The 14,270-nt window shown below is 42.4% G+C and overlaps 1 protein-coding gene across 1 annotated transcript; it reads right to left on the bottom strand.

The window, feature by feature from the left end:
* Positions 1–648: 648 nt before the first annotated feature.
* Positions 649–13,202, bottom strand: OLFML3 (olfactomedin like 3). Its single transcript, XM_061631943.1, has 3 exons — positions 12,863–13,202; positions 11,529–11,814; positions 649–2,123 (listed from the first exon to the last, which is right to left on the bottom strand). The coding sequence occupies exons 1-3, from the start codon at positions 12,968–12,970 to the stop codon at positions 1,339–1,341; spliced, it is 1,179 nt and encodes a 392-aa protein (XP_061487927.1). The 5' UTR covers positions 12,971–13,202; the 3' UTR covers positions 649–1,338.
* Positions 13,203–14,270: the final 1,068 nt, after the last annotated feature.

Genomic DNA, 14,270 nt, shown 5'->3' on the forward strand with positions numbered 1-14,270 from the left:
GGTGCACTGAGGATAGAGGCCAGACGTTACTTTCAATCTGGCCGGGCCCCAGACATGCCCCATGAGAACTCTGGAGCACTCTTTTACTTGACACACCCCACCATCCTCTGCTCTGCAAAGGCCATAGTGCAACACACAATTGCACCCTCCAAGACAGTAAAGGGGCTTTCTTGTTCAAGGACCTATGGAAACCACACAGTCAGCCTTAAGAGCACATGATTGTTGCAGAAATTAAGTAAACAAGAACCCAGAGGAAATGGCCGTGGAATCAGATCTAAACAAATCTAGAAATTAGTAAGGAATTGTAATACAAATGAAAAAGAGGGCATCCCAAAATATGAGTAAAGACTCAGAATGCAATAAATTCTCACTGACTTTCAGGAAAAAAAATGCTAGATAGGAAAGTTGGGAATCGAAGAAATGTGGCTTTGTTTTCTGTTGTGAAAGATTTCAGAAAGGCAGACTCAGTAGCTATGATGAGGGATAATCATACGAAAGTTAGTGCCTCTAACACAGCACTAACTTTCATGCAAAAAAACCCTCATAGCAGGCCACAAATCAGAGATCTCAAGATGAGGCAGGGACCACAGCAATACCTGTGTAATACGTTTAGGGACATAAGTGCAAAAAATATTTGATACAGACATATTCTGATTAATAGAAGGGATATTTAAATATAACAATAGAAATAAGGTACAACAAACAAGCAAGAAACTGCCACCTAGACTCTCCAATTAAAGTATATTGAGGGCAAAGAAATGCAAGAAAAACATTCTTGTTAAATTAACCAAAGCCTATGGGAGATTCTTTATTATCATTATTATTGCAGTGCAAACTCATTGTCTGGCCTTAGAGTCATGAGTGCCTGCCCGCTCCCTCCCATGGGCAGTCTCTTTAAAATCCTTCTGGGTTGTCTTTGTAAAAAGGAGGCATCTATGAAATAATAGTGCTGGCTGGCAGATGCCAATTTGATTTCTAAGATATAGGGCCGCATGAAAATTTGGGGACATCTGCCCTTACCTCAGACCCAAAGCTGATTGACTCTATTCCCCAGGAAATTTTGTTATTGATGATGATGTTTTCAAACATAAGATATTTTTTTCATTAAAAAAAGACTAATCCAATTTTAAATGAATTGAAAAACAAAAATTGACAAGTCAGGCAATTTCTGCATTAAAAGCATTTCATATAACAGGAAGTCCAGTTTAGTCTGTGCTTGCTGGTTTTCTAAGGAGCTGAACAAGTTATGTGCATGAGTAGGCGGCAGCTGAGTTGTATCTGGAGGGAGGCAACGGAACATGTTTCTGATGCTCTCTCCACCACAGCCCCAGGCCTTTCTCAGACTTCGGTCTTCTTCTTCATCTCCATGCGGTAAATGAGTTGATAGCCATCATCCCAGGCATAGATCTGCCTCTCTTTGGGATTGTACTTCATGCTGGAGTGAGAGCCGTATCGCTTGGGAAAGTAGACCAGGGCAGCATCTTCATGTGATATTGAGCCACTGACATCAAAGACGCACTGGATACGGGATCGGCTGGGAAGCCGGGTATTGTAAACCACATACAGCGCTCCACAGATGACAAAAGCACTCTCTGCATTCTCCCGAGGGCACGGTGTGTCCCACATTTGCTCAATGTCTAGAGTTGCAGGGTCTAGTTTGGCCAGTGCTATGTTTTTTTCATTCTCTTGGGTGGCATAAATAGCCCAGATCCCCTCCTCATCAGCCACCAGATCAATGTAGTTGTAGGATGCAAGTCCAAACACAGGGATCTGCTCCTCAGCAGGGAAAACTGAACTGTCAACAATAGTCTTGTTGGCCAGATTAAACTTGATGACCTGGAAAGTACCATGTCGTCGGATATAATAAAGATGGCCCCCGTACACTAAGTGTCCAGTGCCAACCCAAGGATAGGGTAGCTTTATGCGTGCAGCCTTTCGTGTAGCAGAGAAGAGTGTGAACTCCCTCATCCTGGGAAAGACATACACAGTGTCATTGCTAGTACCATCAAATACATAGATCTTCTCTGAATTCCCCAGTGGGTCTTTGGTCCAGAGTCCAGCAGTGCCGCCAAACCGCTTTAGAATTTTCATGGCTTTCACCTGGGACACAGTATCACTGCAGTCTATAAAGATAGGATAGATTATCATCATCACATCTGTTAATCGCTTATCATCATCATCAGATTTGTTAGTCGCTTGTTACCCGAAGGTCTCCAATACATCACACCATATAAACAAAACAATTAAAAGAACTAATAATATGCTTTTCTCTCACACAGAGATCTATAGCACCAAACTGTGAAATGAACATTAAAACACACCATACAGTCATGGGAGCAAATAATAAATTCCAGAATACCAGTCATACTCAGAACCTGGTGGCTTAATTCTACTCCCCTTCCTCAATTTCTGAGACTCTCGGGGGACATGTTTACTAACAGTATGTTCAACATCTGCCCTTTCAAGGCACTTCAGTTTACTCCCACATTAGCCTCAGCAGTAAAGTGCTCCACTTATGTACTATTTGTACGGCTGCTTTAGTGATGATTAAACCATTGAAGTTCCTCCATATTTTACACCCATGCTGAGAAAAAAGGCAGTCTCTATCCCATATTTGCTTGCTTCATGTCAAGATCCCTTTGAAAAAGAAGATAAAGCTATTGCATTCTACCCCAGAATACTCCAACCATCTTCCAAAATTATTATACCTGATTGTGCCCTAGACAGTTATGCTGATTGACTAAGTAGCTACTGTTGTTTATAGGGTCTCTCTCTCACACAATCATTAGCCTGTAGTGTTCCCATTATAATATACGGTAAAGAGTGCTGTCACAAGATCGTGTCAACAGAGCAGGAGTAGCCAATGTGGTACTCTCCATATGTTATACTGCAACTCCCATCTGCCCCAGGCCAGCCAGCATGGCCAGTGGTAAAGAATGATGGGAACTATAATTCAACATCTGGCTGACAAATGATACTGGATCAGACCAAAGGTCTGTCTTCAAAGCAACTCTTGTGTTATGAAAACTGCAGTTCCTAAAGTGGTAGAGACCTTTATGTTCACATTATACTCACACACAAAATTAATTGCATGTGGAAGATTCCCCACCCCCCTTTGTGAAAGGGAACACAACAGAATTAATTTGCCCAGATTTTTTTCCTCAAATTATTCTGCACCCTTTGAAAAAAAGTGCCCTGGAAGTCTCAGGTGAGACATCCATAATCACAGATCACTGTTGAATTGAGCCCAAACTTGCTTGCTTAAAAACCAATCTAAATAAGGCTTGGCCTTTTCAGTACTAATACAACAAGCTGTTACTGATTTATTTCTGGCAAATGGTATCATTTCTCTCCTAGCTTTGATTTTTCCACTGCGTTGTGCAGCTTAGCTCTAGTGACTGGACTTGTAACAAAGCTTTCGTTACCATCTATTTGTCTTGCAGGTCCCATCTTTCAGTCATTGTTTCTGTAACACAGCATACAGCTTCCATTGCCCATCACATAAAACAATGAAGAGTTGCACTGAGCTGCTTCCTTACCCGGTTCTCCTCAAAGGCTAAGCTGCAGGGGAAGATGGAGTGGGAGAAGCTGCTTGGAAGCTGGGCTATATCACATTACATAACTGATCAGAGTTCTAAGTAGGACAGGGAAGGAGCAAGGAAAGCCAAAACCTTTCCACCTTTCCCAATAATGGATCATCACTGCATGGATGAATTATAGGTCTAACCAACAGCTACCTTTGGTAGCTAAATGCTGCCTCCATATTCAGAGGTAGCATGCCTCTCCTTGATAGATGCTGGAGGCAAGGGGATGGCTACCTCTATTTTATATATAGCTCGCATGGATTTTTCACATTCTGCCATGTTAAATTGAAAATACTCCCCATGCCATTCTGCTGCTTCCCATAAGCTCATTTCAAAACAAAATCTTACCAAATTTATAGTTCTGAACTCAGAAACACTTGCTTAACAACCCTCTAAGTTTTCATGGTGATACACAAAACACTCAGATAGAATCCAGAGTGCAAACTATAAAGCAAGAGTAAAATAATCCAGACCTCTGTTGGACATTTTTCTGTCAATGGTCTCATAATTTGTTGAAATGAAATAAATATCAGCCATGTTCACAGAGTAGTTGTAATCCTATTACTGACCTTGCCCCATACTCTGACCTTCATTGTCTGCAGTTTAAAGGTTAAAAAAATGCATGGCTGAGTTTTAATTAATTTAAGAAATTAACACTGGAGTCTGTGATAGCGCAGGCATGCTCAGTAAGAACCAACTGTCAGTGTTCTAAAAGCCAGACTAACAGCTGCTTGGCTTGGCTAATCAGGAGGCCAGACCCATGCCAGACATTTATCCCACTTTAAACATGGCTTCTCCCAAAGAATCCTGGGAAGTGTAGTTTGTGAAGACTGCTAAGAGTTGTTAGGAGACCCCTATTCCCCAGACAGAGTTTCAGTGGCCAGAGTGGTTTAACAGTCACCCCCTCCTCTCAGAGAATTCTGGTGATTGTAGTTCTGTGAGGGAATAGGGTGTCTCCTAATAACTCTCAGCAGTCTTCACAAACTACATTTCCAAGGATTTTGGGGGGGAAGCCATGACTGTTTAAAGTGGAACAAATGCCTGGTGTAGATGTGGCTAGGGACAGCTTTGGGTTAAATTTGGGTGGGAGACTACATGTGTTTGATGTAGAATTAAAACGTGGGGAAGACCATCCAAAATAGTGATACTATTAACAGTACTTTCCTTTTGGAAAGTAAAGGAGCTTTCCCACTGCCTAGTGCCCACCCAATCTTCTCCTCTCTCCTCCTCCTCCCTGTCCCTCTCCCAGGTCAGTTTTACCTATCCTAAGCATGATTACACAGGGGTAAATCCCACTGAACTCAATAAACATGCAAATGATGAAACTTGCTCTCCCCTCCTCCTCTCTCCTATCCCCTCTCCCTTCCTTCCCCCTCCCACTCCTCCCCTCCCCTCCCTGTCCTTCCCTTCCCTCCTCTCCCTTCCCCCCCTCTCCTCTCCCCTCCCCACTCCAGCCCTCTCTTCCTCCTCAGGGGTCAGTTTCACCTATCCTAAGCATGATTGCATGGGAGTATATCCCACTGAATTCAGTGAGCATGCAAATGACCAAGCCTGCCCTCGTCCTCCCCCCCCTGCACCAATCCTCCCTTTCCCAATCCACTTCCTGTGTAGCTTGGAAGAATTTGGTAACATGTGCCTCTGAGCATATGGTGAGTGGTGGCAACACCTACAATCATGACTGCATCTCTGTATCCTCTGCAGCAATCTTGACGCCTCATCCACATCTACTGTAGTCCCCAGTGAGGTGTCCAGTGCAATGTCTGCTGCAACTTCTTGGAATTGGTTTCCGTTGATGCGGCCTGATGACATGGACAAGGTGTTTGCAACGATGCGGCCAGTAACATGTCCTCTTGACCCTTGCCCTTCTTGCTTATTAAAGCTTGCCAAGGGAGTTTGACTGAGTGGATACAGGGTGTGGTCAACACGCCGTTGTGGGAGGAAGTGGTTCCAGCTGCCCTGAAAGAGGCAGTGATTCGATCACTCCTGAAAAAGCCCACCCTGAACCTATTGGTTTGTGACAACTACTGACTGGTCGCAAATACCCCCTTCTTAGGGAAGGTGATTGAGAGGGTTGTGGCCCAGCAATCGCAAGTACTCTTGGATAAAACAGATTATCTTGACCCATCCCAGTCTGGATTCAGGCCTGGTTATGGGACTGAATCGACTTTGGTCGCCCTGATGAATGACCTTTATCGGAAGAAGGACAAGGGGAATGCAACCCTGTTATTCTTACTTGATCTCTCAGCGGCTTTTGATACCATTGACCATGGTATCCTTCTGGGCCAACTTCGTGAGATGGGAGGCACTGTTTTCCAATGGTTTTGATCCTATCTCCAGGATAGTTTTCAGAGAATAACATTGAGTGATTGTCTTTCGGCCCTCTGGCAGTTGTGCTGTGGGGTGCCGCAGGGTACTATCTGTCCCTGATGCTGTTTTAACATGTATATGAAGCCCTTGGGGGCAGTCATCAGGAGATTTGAGACAAGGTGTCAGCAGTACACTGATGATCCCCAACTCTATTTCTCTGTAACATCTGACTTGGGAGAGGCCATGAAAGCCCTGGACTGCTGCCTGAACTCAGTGGTGGGGTGGATGAAGGCCAAAAAACTGAGTCTGAATCCTAGCAAGACAGAGATACTGTGGGTTGGTGGTTCCTCAGTTCGGATAATTGATCAGTTGCCTGCTTTGGATGGGATTGTACTCCCTCTGAAAGAGCAGGTCCACAGTCTGGAGGTGCTCCTGGATTCATCTTTATTTCTAGAGGCCCAGCCCAGGTGACCTCAATGGCTAGGAGTGCCTTTTACCAGCTTTGGCTGGTAAGACAGCTGCGGCCATTTCTGGACCGGGATAGCCTGACTACTGTTGCCCATGCACTGGTAACCTCCAGGCTGGATTACTGTAATGCACCCTATGTGGGGTTGTCCTTGAGGTTGGTCCGGAAGCTGCAGCTGGTCCAAAATGCAGTGCCGAGACTGCTCACTGGGGCAGGGTATTGCCAACATGTCACCCTGCTGCTGAAAGAATTGCACTGGCTACCTATTAGTTCAAGGTTCTAGTCTTGGTGTACAAAGCCCTATACAGCTTGGGACCAAGATACCTGAAAGATCGTCTTACCCCTTATATACCCAGCAGATCACCATACACTGCAGGTGAAGGCTACCTGCAGATACCATCTTATTAGGAGGCCCATTCCACACAACATAGGAAACAGACCTTTAGTGTAGTGGCACCTACCCTTTGGAATTCCCTCCCCTTAAATATTAGACATGTTAAATGTTAAAATGTTATCTTTTTAGTGCCTACTGAAGACCTTCCTCTTTCAACAAGCCTTTTAAGCGGAGACTTTATCCCAGTCTGCGTCTGTGTTGGAATTGCTTTTTAAGATGTTTTTAAACCTTGTTTTTAAAAAAGATGTTTTTAAAGCTTTTTAAAAATGTTTTTAAATATGTTAATATGTTTTTAAGGATGTTTTTGTTTTAAAGTGTTCTTAGTGCTTTTGTTTGCCGCCCTGGGCTCCTATTGGGAGGAAGGGCGGGATATAAATTTAATAAATAAATAAATCTCCAAAGATGGAGAATTACATTTTTTATATGTTTGTTGGTGTTCTTCTTACTTTGCTTCTTTCCTGTGTTTCTACAGAAAATGTAACCCAGAAAATTATATTTTTCTCATTATTCATCCTAGAAATCTGTGTCAAATTGATTTTTATTAATTTCAAAGCCTTTTCATTGGTCAGTGTCATATGATGGTGAAGACAGCCTTTTGTGTTTCAAATTGAGGTTATGTTCTATTTCTATTTTGGGTGCATTAACAGTTGAATCTGAAACTTCAACTTGATGTAAAATTAGACTGATTACAACATGTTGCTACTTAAGGAACTACTCTAGCTGTTGGAAAAAACAAACTTGGCCTACCCACGATGCATATGCCCAGCCTGCTATGCTTTAATCACTCCACTTAAGGAAGGCTGGGCATAGTCAATTAAAGCCATACAGTACACCCAGCAATTTGCTAGAAAATATTTCACCTCCCACTCTTTTACCTTGTGCAAACTAAGACACTCCTCATGTCCACTGGGGACTATTCTGCAGAATAGTCAGAGCCATTATTCTACAATTGTTTTGTGGGTTTTTTAGTGTAAATTATGCAAAGTGTTGCTGTACTTCACATATTCACAGAATCAGAAACAAAATAAAATAATTTACCATAGGAAATTTCACTAAAATTGCAAAGTAAATCAAATATATGTAAAGTGAATATCTGAACTATATCAACTGTCAATATTGTTGCTTCCTCCCTGCTAAAACAAGATCACGTGTCTTGTTTCTGTTATTTGGGCTGATTACCACCACTCACCATATACCACTCACCATATGCTCAGAGGCACATGTTACCAAATTCTTCCAAGCTACACAGGAAGTGGATTGCACTGTGAAAGGCCAACCCAAAGTGTATTTGCATTTTTACAAATTTGTAGGGCAGTACAATACTTCAGAGAAGTCAGGTCTCCTGCTCCCCTGGTGTATTCACTATAGCTGCCCAATTTCTCTGCTTTTTAACATTTGACAGAAATATCTGTTGGCTATAAGTACGTTCTTAAACTGCAAGGGTTTTTTGCCAAGCAATCTTGCTCTGCTTGTGAGCTCTGCAGATACATCCTGTTAGAAAAGCATACTTTGAAAGAAAATATGTGAGAAATATGCCCAAAAATACATATTTATATACATATTTCCATGCTCTTTTTGGGCAGGGGGTATCACAGATTAATGCAGAAATGGGTCAGAAGGCTAATGAATGAACAGATATAAAACTGAGATGGGAACAGATTGACCTGTCCATCTCTCCTTACAATCAGTTCATACCAAGTTTATCTGTATAGTGGTTACTGCATTCACACAGTTTGCTTCTGAATGAACATTATATTCAATTTCTTTGAAGTGAATTCCAGTAAACTTGGAAGACTTTAATCTAGAGCAAAGGAACCAAAAACTACAGAGCACCAGATCATGAATATGTACAGATGTGGAGAGATACTCTTAAGAGTAAGCAATATTGCCATTGCAAAAGTGGCAGAGTAAGTTTCTGGGATATCGCGTGATTTGTCCCAAGGAAACATAACAATGGAGTCTGTGCTAGCAAAAGAAGGAATATAGTTTTGCCAACCCCTCCAGATCACTAGCACAAATGGAAAAGCCTATTATTATTTATTACCCACCCTGCACCCTGAGGTTCCAGGGTGAGTTACAACCATTTAAAATACATCCTTAAAAACAATTTAAAGCAACTTACAATCACAAAAACCAAGGGGATCCTAAAAATAGACATCCCAAATGTCAAAGGCCAGGGTAAAGAGGCATGTCATAGGGAAATCAGATTTGTGAGAAGCATGGGAGAAACTGAATGACTCATTAAGCAATTTGTTATGCCTGAGAGAACTGTTCGCTTGCAATGGCTGGACTGTATCTGAGACACTGTGGTTGCGAGTAGTGTAGTTGGAAATTCAGAACTGCAGGGTCCCTTCATGTTAATCATAGCCATGCCCCCTCCCTGTTTTTGTTTTTGCTGTGTGGTTGAGAATGAGATCCTTGATAATGCCTAGGAATCAATAAACATGAAAGAGGAGAGTGTTAGCTACTGAGAAGAGTCTTCTCAGTGTTTGACTCACCTCCTTTCATTCTGATTGGCTCCATTCCATAGGAAAGACAAGGAAGCATATTAGAAGACTCTTCTCAGTAGCTAACACACTCCCCTTTCATGCAGATTTGCTTGCAGCACACTGGAGACACAGGGATCCTGCTGGGACCCTGCTCCCAAAAAAGTAAAGGGTCTAAGACCCCCTGAGACCCTGCATGACTACACCCCGGTGGCTGCAATCCTCCACAATCTGCTGAAATCTGATTTAAGGCAATGGAACTTCAGCAGTCTTAACTGTTTGCATGATTGCAGCCTATGTAGCAATCTTACTGCTGAAGTAAACTAGTCCCTTAGCTCCCTTAAACATAATTATTTTTGTGCAGTAGCTCTTGCTCACATGTTACAAAAGATCTTCTTTGTTATTGCAGAAATAACACAAAGTAAAATACTGTCCCATCCATCCACCCCAACCCAATAGCTCATTCACTGTAAATAAAGTTGTTGTGTAGATTGTGGTGGAATACATCTCACACATCCCTATTGGCCAGTGCCTGTGACATCATTACCCAGCTCTTGCACCATTTGGTGAGCATTGTATGTTCATTTTTTGTTCTTTAAAAACAAAATAATTGAGAGACTATGCATTTCTTCACAGCGCATATATCCAGGTCCTTCTAAACGAAGGAGTCATCTGCAGACTTGGAGATCCTTTCTTCCTTCTCACAGAACTTGCAAAATTTGCAAATTTCATCCTGCGATTTTTAATAGCCTTGCCAGTTCACTACCAGTACCCTTTCGGGGTACACCACCACCAAGGTGTTGTCTACCTCAGGGGTTCCCCAGCGATGCTTCACGGTGGTGGTCTGCAGTGTGACTCACCGTGCAGGAGGACAGATGCAGTGGCTGCTCCCTCATCGTTCTGAGGATTTGCACTGGGTGTCGTTTCCCTGCCTGCGTCCCTCCTTTGGAGCTAGTGGGCCAGTCACATCCCCCCTTGTTTCACATTTTCTTTCTTTCTTTCTTTCTTTCTTTCTTTCTTTCTTTCTTTCTTTCTTTCTTTCTTTCTTTCTTTCTTTCTTTCTTTCTTTCTTTCTTTCTTTCTTTCTTTCTTTCTTTCTTTCTTTCTTTCTTTCTTTCAAATCGGCTTCACTTTAGAGACGTGGAAGATTACTGGATGTTAAAAGCCTCCCCCCCCGTCTTTGACCCAGCCTTCCAACCCTAGCGTCTCTCCTTCCTCACTATTGACCTCCATTGTGGTGGCCCTTCCCGCCTTTTCTCTCCTGGGGCTTCTGCGTGTCTGGCAGTCACGGGAGTCACTCCAAAGGGCAGGCTTGATAGACGGCGCTCTTTGTTTCTTACAACTGCTGTCATTCCCCCCCCCACACACACACACCTTCCACGTTTCTCCCCAGCTCCCAGCCCCCGTTGAATGTACCATGCCTCCTCGCCACGGCTGCACTAAGGGATGCCAGGTTAAAGAGAGGTAAACCCAAGAGATTCCAAAGATGCAGACCATAATGCTTACTTGCAAGTAAGTGCCACGGAACACAGTTAGGCTTCCTTTTGAGTAAAGGTGAATGGGCTCAAGCTTTTAAGTCTGCAGTCCTGTGCATATCTACTACTAATCTCTGGGGGGCTTCCTTCCAAGTAAATATGTATGGGATTGACTGCGTGATGAGGTTTGGGAAGAAAAAGAGACAAAACTGAGGTTTGGAGGGTGAAGGAGGAGAAGGGGAAATACTAACAGGCTTTATGGGATTTTTGTAGATAACAGCACATGTGGAGCGCTTTGAGTACAAACCTTTTCAACCCTTTCTGACCCCTTACCCCAATGATTTACCTTTTGCAACTAATCCCACCTACACACACAAATCCCTCAGTAAATTCCTCCCATTTCTGTTCCATATGCATCCATTGCATTAAATACGCATATTGATTTTAATTGTATTTTGTTGCTTCTTTTATTCTAAAAGAATCCATAGAATTCAAATTGTAATACAGTAAAATACAATATAAATAAAAATGCATTTAAAAATCATTGTGGTCCATCAAGACCCTCAACAATGTTCAAGTGGTAAAAAGTTTGGGAACCACTGGTCTAGATCTAGATTGCACACGCCATCTATTTCAGCCTTTTTTTAAAAGGCACATAGCAATATGACTGCATTTCCCCAAAGCACAGTTCTCTCCTCTGCAGCTAATCATACATGTTTATGCCATGGTGACCAAGTATAGCACTAGTGGTCCATTTTGCAGGATCATCTAGATCAGCCATTAGTATGAGAGCATTCTGTGAGGGCGTCCACTCACCTGTCAGTTTGTTGTACTTCTCATTCTTACGCTTCTTGGCACTGGAAACCTGATTCTCCATGAGCTTGTCATCCACCTCCACACAGGGTGGGGCAGGATTTTGGGTTTCAAGGTAGTCCACCTCTCGCTCCAATCGGTCCACCCGCACTGCAGTGTTTTCCACCTCTGCCCGGAGTGTCTCCCGGTCTTTCTCCACTGTCTCCAACATGGACACCACCTTGTTCTTGAAATCCCTCAGCTCACTGGAGTAACGGCTGCTCTGATCATGCCACTGGGAAATCCTCTCCTAACGGAAGAAAAAAAGGTGATAAGAAGCCTTAGGAATGATGCAGAGGGAATACAACTCCAGAGCAAGCAATGCTCCAATCAGACTAGGTGCAGGAGAACTAGGATAGAAAAGTCCATTCCTGACATGCTAAATAACTTACCCAACCTGGGGCTCTGATCACCATACAGAGGACAGATTACTTTTGACTTGAGAGATTGCAAGATCACCCTGGGCTCCTTCTGGGAGGAAGGGCAGGATATAAATTTAATAAATAAATAAGATCATCTACATTGTAGACTAAAAAAACCTCTCAGAATCACGAGCTTGTTTTAAAAGTCCTGTCAACAGGATGCCAGTTCATTTTGATATAATTTCATCTGCCTTCTGGATTCTGAACCATCGCTGTGCACTCTGCAGTTACACTGTCAAGACTTTCTATAAACATTTTTGTTCCTAAAGTTTTTTAAAAAAGCAGCTCCTTTATTTTAGATTTTAAAGAGCCTTTGTCTTGACAGTTTTATTATCCTAGCCTCCTAGTCAGTGCTCTGTATCCTACTACTACTAACACTCCTGAAAGCTGCTGCAGGATTATCAGATAAACTTAGTCAATAAGCATATAGAGTGCTATAGAACCATTGTGTTTTGGAATGAGATTCTATTATGTTCTAAGGAGCTGTGACATTCTGGAATGAGGAAGGAGGCTTTAAAGCCTGGAAACACTTTTTCAGAATGTCTTGCATTTTCTGTAAAACAAAGTAATGGCCACATAGGACAACCTGAGAGTTCCCATATCCACCTCAGTGTCTCAAAGCTCAAGCCACTTGCACTTATGAGCAATTTTTTATCTTAGCATAAGGGATTACTATAGTTCCTTAGCTCAACCTCCAGTTCAGGAATCATTTTCAAACCTCTGCAGATCTAAAGCAGCCTCCCAGATGGTTTTTCTTCTGTCAAGGCAAGTAACTCCAGACTGAGCCAGCACCCCTAAGTGCAAGATGGAATACTCTTCATCCTGTGCGCACATCAGGCCCAGAGGAGGAAGCATTAATTGCCATTCTGCTCTCACCTCTAAGACAGCGAGCCTCCTCTCCATGTACTCCATTAACTGCTGCTGTTGCCCGTCAATGGCATTGGCCAGGATAACCAGCAGAAGCAAGGCGCGTTGGAGAGCCATAATTGTAGTACCTGGTTTCTTGTGCTTTGCCAGCAATCTCTGCGCTGGATTGTAGCTCAGACCATTGGAATGTTTTGACAGTTTCTCCGTAAAAGAGGGGAGGGATCACAGCCTCGTTTGCTAGACTTTATTAAATCCAGATGGCTAGTTTTGGAGGAGAGAGGCTGCTTTGCCCCATGAATAGAATAGACTTAACTCCTTTTTTGCCAGAATCATTCAAGCACTGAGGGAGTGGATGGGAGGCGCCACTGTTACGTACTTGCTGCTCCAGAATTCTTAAAGCAAAAGATATAAAGTGAATGAGAGGGCCTTCTTCACTCTGGCACATTGTGTCTTTGATCCCTGCTCCCAGGAGATCCATTTAGTCTCGTCCATGATAACAATTCTTAGCTTTCCATCACCATCCGAAAATTCCTGTGTTTAAGAAGGCTTTTTTGTGGCCATTATTAGATAATTTTTACACCTTTTTTATTATTTTTGTTTTTTAATCTGCCACTATAACTGCTTTTGACCTGTATGGTTTCTTTTGTTGTTTTATAGTTATATTTTTAACTTGCAGTATTAGCCATATTGAATGGTTCCATTTTTGAACCTCAAAGGTGACTATAAGTACTCTCCATAAATAATCATTGGGTCTGTAACATGAGTTGGGAACCTCTGACCCTCTAGAGTTTGCTACATCAGAACTCCCATCATCCCGGACCATTTGCTGTGTGGGCTGGGCCTGATGGGAGTTGGAGAACAACAATAAACTTCCCTGATCCATAAAATCAGACCCTGTTTTTATTTGTCTGAATTCCCTGATAATCTGTTTTTATGTGCTTTTATACTACTGTTTTATTGATTTTTGATACTGTATTTTTAAAATATTGTTTATTGGTTTTATGTTGCAGACCACTTAGATATTTTTTAAAAATTAAGTGACTTACAAATGCTTTTAAATAAACAAATAACTATCTGGAGAGATGCAGATTCCCCACCCCTGGTTTAGAACGTGCAACATTACTAGCAATAAGATGCAGACTATACTTTGCTAGAGTACTTGATCTTTTCACTGGCAATGGCAATGAACTAATTTCATTTGTGACCCTGAGATTTATTTATTTAATTAGTTTATGTAAAAACAGTATTCCAGAATCTTCCAATCCCTTTTTTCACAACAATTCCACATACAGTGAATATGTGAAAGCAGGGAGAGGGATCTCATCTCCTGGCCCTGCTCCAACCTCATGCAACACCTGAACCTGAACAGAACTTTTGCTGACAACTTGTATACTCATTGGCTGTCTGCATGCAATTG

The sequence above is a fragment of the Rhineura floridana genome, chromosome 6 (assembly GCF_030035675.1).
Source record: "Rhineura floridana isolate rRhiFlo1 chromosome 6, rRhiFlo1.hap2, whole genome shotgun sequence".
In the NCBI taxonomy this organism is placed as follows: domain Eukaryota; kingdom Metazoa; phylum Chordata; class Lepidosauria; order Squamata; family Rhineuridae; genus Rhineura; species Rhineura floridana.

Excerpts from the sequence above, each read along its gene's own strand:
- OLFML3 (XM_061631943.1), bottom strand. The coding sequence starts at position 12,970 with ATGGCTCTCCAACGCGCCTTGCTTCTGCTGGTTATCCTGGCCAATGCC. Across the intron at positions 11,815-12,862 it reads GGAGGCTCGCTGTCTTAGAG|GAGAGGATTTCCCAGTGGCA; the intron begins GTGAGAGCAGAA and ends TTCTTCCGTTAG. Across the intron at positions 2,124-11,528 it reads GAAGTACAACAAACTGACAG|ACTGCAGTGATACTGTGTCC; the intron begins GTGAGTGGACGC and ends CTATCTTTATAG.